The sequence below is a fragment of the Blennius ocellaris genome, assembly GCF_963422515.1.
Source record: "Blennius ocellaris genome assembly, chromosome: 8".
Lineage (NCBI taxonomy): Eukaryota > Metazoa > Chordata > Actinopteri > Blenniiformes > Blenniidae > Blennius > Blennius ocellaris.
The window spans coordinates 10131298-10138854 of NC_137657.1; the positions used below are offsets into that span (position 1 = coordinate 10131298).

Consider the following 7557-nt stretch of genomic DNA (forward strand, 5'->3'; position numbering starts at 1 on the left):
GATATGTGCGTTGATATCCATACATAGGCCTATAAAAAAAAGACTTGGCTGCGATTCGAAGAGAGACTCTTTTTGGCTGCGAGATGTCTCCCAGGCGAGCCCACTCGACACCGGTGTTTATTTTAATAAACTTGTTTTTATGCAATGAAGGCGGTGTGTCTCCACCTGCACATCATCGATGTGTTTGAGCAACAGCAAGATATGCACTTGAGGTAAACCTGTGACCCTAAGCTACTTGTAGATATGCATGTATTTAACCTTTGATTGACTGTACTCATTCATAGGCGATGACTAGATACAGTACTTTACCCTTGATTTATAATGACTCTTCATCAGATATTAATATTCCTCAACACATAAATATGTAATCAGAAGGCTAAACACTATTGATTATGATTCCTTGCAGCTGTTTCAAGTTGATAAATGACACTGAAATGGACACAGCGTTGTGACCTCACCCGCTCACTGCGGGGCTCATACCAATAAAACTCTGCAACGTTTCGACGGCAGAATGAGCAGGACTCTGTCGCCTCCAGGTGGAGACAAGATGTACGACAGCACAAGCTTTTCAAACGTCAAACAAATCAAAGCTGCAAATAATGCACTGTGTGGTATCCATATTCATATTTAGATCTTGATACAAATAGTTTTGATGTAAACATCGTGAAGTTAGGACTAATGACCTATGATAACTCTACTATAACCTAAAGGCAACCTAATTCTATTCCCCCAGGTATAAATCACAGCGGCTAAAATGAAACCACACACACACAAACACAAACACGTGCTTGCACTAGCACACAGACACACTCCACTGGGCCGTGTGCTTGGGTAGTAGAAAGCCCTGACGCTGTTCATTAATCACCATGTTGAGGTTTTGATGCCACAGCAGGAATGGAAATGCTGCTCCGACTCTCATGGATATACTATACTGCCTCCATCAGCTTCACCGGAGTACAGATCCGCAATGAGCAACACTCAGCCATGAGTAAGAGCAATCATTTGCAGAAATACCAATAGCTCCTGTATTTCTGGAACATGTCATCCAGCGCAAACACTCGTGACTCATTTGTATGAATGGTTTCTGTGGGAACTCGAAACATGTCTTCCCTCGTTCATTGTTGTTTCTTGGTCTGGCGATATAAAAAAATAAGCAAATATAAATACCAAGACCAACTTCATCTGCATGTGCTAACACATTAACTCCTCATCCGTTTTTATTGGCAAGCTTGCTGTTTGTTTTGTACTTGGACTGAAGGATCTTGTGCAAACAAGAGACGACTGGACAATGTGTTCTTACAGAGCCTGAGCAAACAATTAAAAGCATGTTTATCGAGCCCGTCTCACTATATCAATAGATGACGGTGGTTGGAGTCGTAAGATTAACTTTCTCCTTTTTTTTTATATTTCTTTAAAATTTATACTGCTCGCTTTATACCCTTTATTATTTAATAAATCTTGAGGAATATATATGTAAACTACCATAAAATATACAATATAAATGGTTGTGTCACGCTACAAGTGTGGTGGGAAATCATAAAGTGCAGCTGTGGTGTCAAAAGCACCAAAACAAATATATATATTTTTTTTTTTTAATGATCTAAAATTTGGCTCAACCGGTGATTCTCAGCCCAGGTTGCCTAAAGCTGCAGACTCACTCTCCAATTTCTGTTTGCCAAAACATTTCAGCGAAGCGAGCAGGTAAAGCCCCGACAGACACGCATTTGGGATCCACTGTTTTCAAGGAATGACTGTACTTGTGCACATCTGCTGAACTTAAGCACATGCCTGTAACAGGATATCTGAACACAGTGCAGTATTTTTTATTTTTTTTATTTTTTAATCGCAGCCGTCATTGTCAAGTGCGCTTACAGGTTGTTTAATGTTTTGGATCTGTCACCATTTCTCGCAGAAACGCACAGATGGAGGGATCAAAAAACTTCCAAGCTGGTTTTAATGGGCACTTTATACAAAAGTAGCTGACAGTCGGTAGAAAACTAACAGGATCCTTCCAACAGCTCGGCAAACTCACTGACAACTTGTCTCTCCCACAACCAGACTGGACTTACACAACAGGAAACACATCTTCTACACAGTGACACGCCACATTGTAGACAGGATTGTTTGTCCATGGTGTCTGAAACATAAGCGTTTGCTTATATTTCAAACATACGTCCTGGGGAAAGTAGGAAGACTTCCTCCTGCTGTCAAAAGGTTCTTATTATGGTTTTCTTTGAAATTTGCAAATCAAATCTCGACAAATTCTCAGATGATCCCAGGTGCCTCTACAAGAGGGTCCCAGAACTAAAATAAAAATCATGGCATTCCTTCAAAATGACAGAAAAAAAAAAAAACAACTAAATTAAAATGTATTTATTTCGTCACACAGTGACGATTGACTTAAAACTGCCTTCTTGATAAAAAGCAGCGTAAATGTTCAAGCGGTGTGAGCAGGACTGTGTCGTCCCATCGCTGTCCATTAGGAGTTTGGCTTCGTGGTTTTTGAGCCTGGCTCTGCTCTCAGGGCACGATGCACGTTGCCTTCCGGAGGGCCAGGTAGCCCGTGACCACGTCAGTGGGGAGGAGACGGATGTAGGCGAACTCCTCGGTTGATGTGAAGCGGAGCTTCGTCTGAGGGTCTGTGTAGTTCGCCTGAGGAAAAACAACATTTCTTTCTCAGTCTTCTTCAAAGATGTGGCTGAAATACTGTTTTCCTTTCTTTCTTTCTTTTTTTTTTTTGAAGCAATCTGCTCAGTGCTCACTCACCGGGAGTCCAGAGATGTCGGAGTATTTCTTGGCAGGCTTCAGGGAGGGGGGAGCATCAATGCTGTAGTCTAACAACACAGGAAACCCATGGTTACTAATGCATCGTTATTGCTTTTTGTTTTTCTTTCACACGTCATCTATAACATCCGTCTTAATTTTTCCTCATTCCACTGATATTTAACGCCATATAGACACTGCTTTCAAAAAAAAAAACACCAACGCAACAAGGCCGTTCATTAGGGATAACTGATAATTGGGAATTACTTCACTCTGGCATATGTTTTTTCTCAATATTCCACTAATTATTGATGGTATTCAATTAAGGTTATACCACTTTTGGGCGCAGGGTGGAAGCTTTGTTAGTTTAACATTGTTTGCCAAGAACTTTCACTCTTACAGCTCTTCTCATATTGGGTTTTCTTTTTTGTGTCACTCTTGTTGTGAAAGGAGCGTTAGAATGACTCACGACACCACCTTGTGGCACAATCTTTGAAGACAAGGCGGATTGGGCTGACGATCAGTTTGGAATGAAAATGTAAACAGTTTACTTTTAAGAAAATGACCATTTTGTGGACTGAGTGAATAGTTGGTACAGTAAAACCCAACAACGTGAGAGAGCCTGAAAAGTTCTTGAGGAAACTTTCTTTTACCCTGACGCCACATCCATCATTTTCACTCTCCAGAGAAAAATGTACTTGTCTCACATAATCTGACTCCATAAGCCAGAGTCATTGTGTTTGATACATCAAAATGACGGGGACATCGGATTCTCTGAGACACTCAAATGCAACAAGATGATAAGCAGCAGTTTCCTCACTTGTTACCTTGTCTATATTTACAACAGACACAGAAAACCTTCACAATGGTGAATAGGGGAGCATTGAGCCGAAGCTGAGTCAACTCACTCCGTCTCAATGACAAACATCGATCCAGCAGCTCTACAAATGCGATGCTCATCTCGTTATTTATCTTACATGCTGTTGGAGCAGTTTCACATTCCAGCAACAGGTAAAATAGAGCAGACTGCAAATAGCGGGTGAGCAAAACAGTTGTGAAGCACAATGACCTTAAAAATAGATCAAAAAGTAGATTTAACTGACACCAAATAATATTATATAAATTTAGTTTCAGTTGCTTGACATCGACGGAGGCAGAGTCAGTTAAACAGTCAGGGCTATTGTCTGAAGCAGTTGCTCCAGGTGCCGCAATAGAGACGCACTGTATTTCTATTGCATGCAGAATAAATGAACATTCACCAGGGCAGGATGACTCATAAGATATTTTATATCACTTTGCCAGAAGAGAAAAAGAGGCAATTTGATGATAAAAAAAAATATATTTCTTGACAGTGATTTGAAACAGGCACTGTGAAATTGTACTTTTCCATTTATATGATGGAGACTTTATGACAGTGCCATATGTACTTTTAAGGGAAAAAAAAAAAAAAAAGAGAGAGAATTGTTGCATTGCTTAGAATTGCTTATTTAGAGTATCCAAAACAGGAATAAAACAAACGAAGCAAAACTCACAGTTTGGGTCGTGGAGTTTCCAGGGTAAAGTCCGCTCCAACGCCAGGATCTGCTTGAGGTTTTTCCAGGTCCTGTTCTTTTTGCCTGCCGCGGCTCCACCAATCCCAGAATGCTGCACAATTAATCACGACAGTTAAAAAAAAACAAAAAACAAAACCGAATATGGAAATGGAGAGAGTACCAACGAATGAAGTGACGTTCGGGCGGTCAGATTCACTCACCATAAACGTGGCGTCTTTAAACGGTGGCGGCTTTGCCTCTGTGGCGGTGGTCGGGACGCCGTCGGTGGGTGCGACCGACTTCACCTCAACCACCGTCTCCACTGCGGCAATCTGCAGAAACACCTCGATTAGAGATTTCTTTTTGGGTTTTTTTTCATGGTTTTTAACAAGCATATCTGGGTTACGTGGATTTCACTTGTGCTGCACGTTTGCACTGCATTTTTAAACGCATCCCCACACAACAAATGTGACAACTGCGACACAGTGTGCTCAATCTATCCGTTGACAACATGTGGGTCCAGTGTGTTGCTCAAGAGCACTTCGACATATGAACGGGAGGAGATTGAACCTGCAACCTTACAATTGAGAAATGATGTAAAGCAACATCATTGACTGTTTCTCCACTGAGACAAGAGAGATTTAAGATTATAATACATGATATCGTTGGTGCGACGCGTTTTTATGTGCTTTTTGGCCGTCCTGCAATATTGATCATACCGTTCTGCACACATACATTTGATGTGATTGTGCCGGGCAATATGCGCAGTGTCATTGCAGTTAGTTTTACACATTGTGCTGTAAAATGCATTACAGGACAGCAGTTTCATGTATCAGGATACACAGAACAACGTCTGCTAGCAACGACCAAAAAAAACACCCCTCTCCAGAGGTTTGTGGTCCATTAGGGATATCGACACGTCCACATCATGTTACAACCTTTCTGCAGCCCATTGTAAAAAAAGAAAATGCATGCTTCTTGATTTTCAAGAGTATTACACTGAAGATGTTTCTTCTGAAGGACAATTTACTTAATGAAATGTAACCTAGTTTTTTTAGGTTTTTACCAATGTACTGGTGTGTACCTAATATGAAAGACTCATATTTATCATAGACTCTATAAAATGTCCCTGTGTTGCAATTATCAGTGTTTTTATCCATATTGAGCGACCTATGTGCTCTACGAGGAAATAAAGGAAACACATTAAAACAAGGCCATTATGAAAAGCTTCATAACAAAAGTGCAAACTTTATTCAGATAAAGGTAATAAAACTAAAATGTATTGTTTAATGGAAAGCCTGAGCAAATAATAGTGTTTTAAGGCCTTATTTCAAAGAAGTGATCGTGTCAGAAGTTTGTTCCACAGATGAGGCTTGTAGGAACTTAAAGCTGCGTCGTCTTGTTTCCACTAACTCTGGGGACACTTAGTAACTTAGTAAACCTCTTCTTGAGTTTCATATATTCTACAAGTAAATCTGAGATGTATAAAGACCCAAGAAGACCAATCAAGATGTAAGACGTTGAAGTGGATCCTTTAACTCACAGGCAGCCAGTGCAGAGATTGAAACTCAAGTGTAATACACTCCAACCTCTTTGTGTTGGTGAGGACTCTGGATGAGCTTCACATTTTTTACTGACACATGTAAACACACCTTTGTAATAATCCGGCCTCTTGAAAATAAATCCATAAACCAGTTGGAACAGATTACCCAAAAGAATGCTATAGATGACTTGACCAGGTTTAAAGAAGTGAGATTAGACATACATGTAAGGGGAGAAAAGCTATGGCAGCATAGTTTCTTCTTTTTAGGGGTAGATTAAAAAAAAATGTGTCTCTAATTGGATCAGAAATGTGAGCTTCACTCTCCATACAAGGCGTTTATTAATGTGTACAGTTAACTAGATCTTGTCAAAGTCGCAAGGAGTCTGTGTAATGTCGCAGAGTTCCAGCAGCAACCGGGAGAGTGAAGTAGTGTGCCTCCACCTGGATCTGTGGTGTGGTCTGCATCACCGCCACCGCTCCTTTCTTCTTCTTGCCGCCGCCGCTGCCGCTGCTGCTCCCGGCGGCCTGCTGGACGACACACACCGCCGGACTAAGCGGACGTTTCTTCCCCCGCAGAGCCGAGGGGCTGGCGGCCGGCGGCTGCGTCCTCACGGTGATCGGGATCTGAGAGGCCATTTGTCGTGACGGACACTGGAAGAAGAATAAATGATCTGCGGGTAATTCTCTCTACAGTTAGCTTGCTGCTGTTCAGATTGTAAACACAGGGCGACCCGGAAGAGGAATTGATCCACTTCCGGTATGGAATGCGACGGGTTGAATAAAAAAATAAATGATACATAGAATCATGTGTGAAGATTTAATTAAATTAATTCATAAATAGATCGCATTGTTATTTTTCTCAGTTATTTCTTAAATTTAATAATTGAATTAAATTAAATTTAATTAAATTTAATTAAATTGAATTGAATTGAATTGAAATGCTTTTTTTTTTTAATCCCAGGGTGAATTTTTTTATAGCCTTGCTCCAAACAGAAGATGATGTAATAAAAATAGAATAAAAATGTTAAAATACCAAATAAGCCAGAATCAACATTAAACAATTAAATACAAATTAGTATAAGGCTTAATGGAAGCATGGAAAAATGGAATTGACACAAACACACTATTTACAGAGAAGACTTATACAGTCAGATGGCCACAGATACAAGTATATATGGCTCGACAGGTGTTTGTACATTAGGTTTGAATTTATTCATTTCTGAATACAGATGGTAAAAGATATATTATATACTTCGAAAAGAGTGCAATTTTTTTTTTTATTATTCAGTTAACCATGTTTCAATATGTTATCAACCAATGGTAAACTAACAATGGACATGTAAAAGAAATAAGAAAAGTGTTGGAACAAATTGAGGGTTCAATTCAGTATATGGAAATAACTTAACAGCTAAAATAGCACCGGGATTTCAACAGTGCTTCATTAAACAGCTTGCAATGCATGCAACAAAAACTTCAGTTTGGTCTCACATAATTACATATCAAAGTTTATAGTGCCTGCTCTCTTAAAATTGACGTGTGTTTTCTATTTTGGTAGTAAAACTGCACACTTCTTTTCTAAGGTCTTGACAGTTTGTTGTCCTGCTGCTGTAGATATCTCAGCAGGACTTCTACCCCCATACACACTAAACCAGTGGCTCTCAAATATAGCGGCAATCTTCCGCTGGGGGGCACCAGAGAGCTTCAGGGGTGCAATGCAGG

At 40.1% G+C, this 7557-nt stretch overlaps 1 protein-coding gene across 1 annotated transcript; it reads right to left on the reverse strand.

Annotated features, from left to right (window-relative positions):
• Positions 1–1942: 1942 nt before the first annotated feature.
• ino80c (INO80 complex subunit C) lies at positions 1943–6539 on the reverse strand. The gene is made up of 5 exons (XM_080501352.1): positions 6280–6539; positions 4517–4627; positions 4296–4407; positions 2767–2834; positions 1943–2652 (listed from the first exon to the last, which is right to left on the reverse strand). Exons 1-5 carry the CDS (start codon positions 6472–6474, stop codon positions 2521–2523), a joined length of 618 nt encoding a protein of 205 aa, XP_080357478.1. The 5' UTR covers positions 6475–6539; the 3' UTR covers positions 1943–2520.
• Positions 6540–7557: the final 1018 nt, after the last annotated feature.

What these genes read in the sequence shown, in the direction of transcription:
- ino80c (XM_080501352.1), bottom strand. Translation starts at nt 6,474, where the DNA reads ATGGCCTCTCAGATCCCGATCACCGTGAGGACGCAGCCGCCGGCCGCC. An exon ending in TTAAAGACGCCACGTTTATG is followed by an intron (nt 4,408 to 4,516) that starts GTGAGTGAATCT and finishes TTAATTGTGCAG; the next exon opens with CATTCTGGGATTGGTGGAGC. An exon ending in GAAACTCCACGACCCAAACT is followed by an intron (nt 2,835 to 4,295) that starts GTGAGTTTTGCT and finishes CTGTGTTGTTAG; the next exon opens with ACTACAGCATTGATGCTCCC.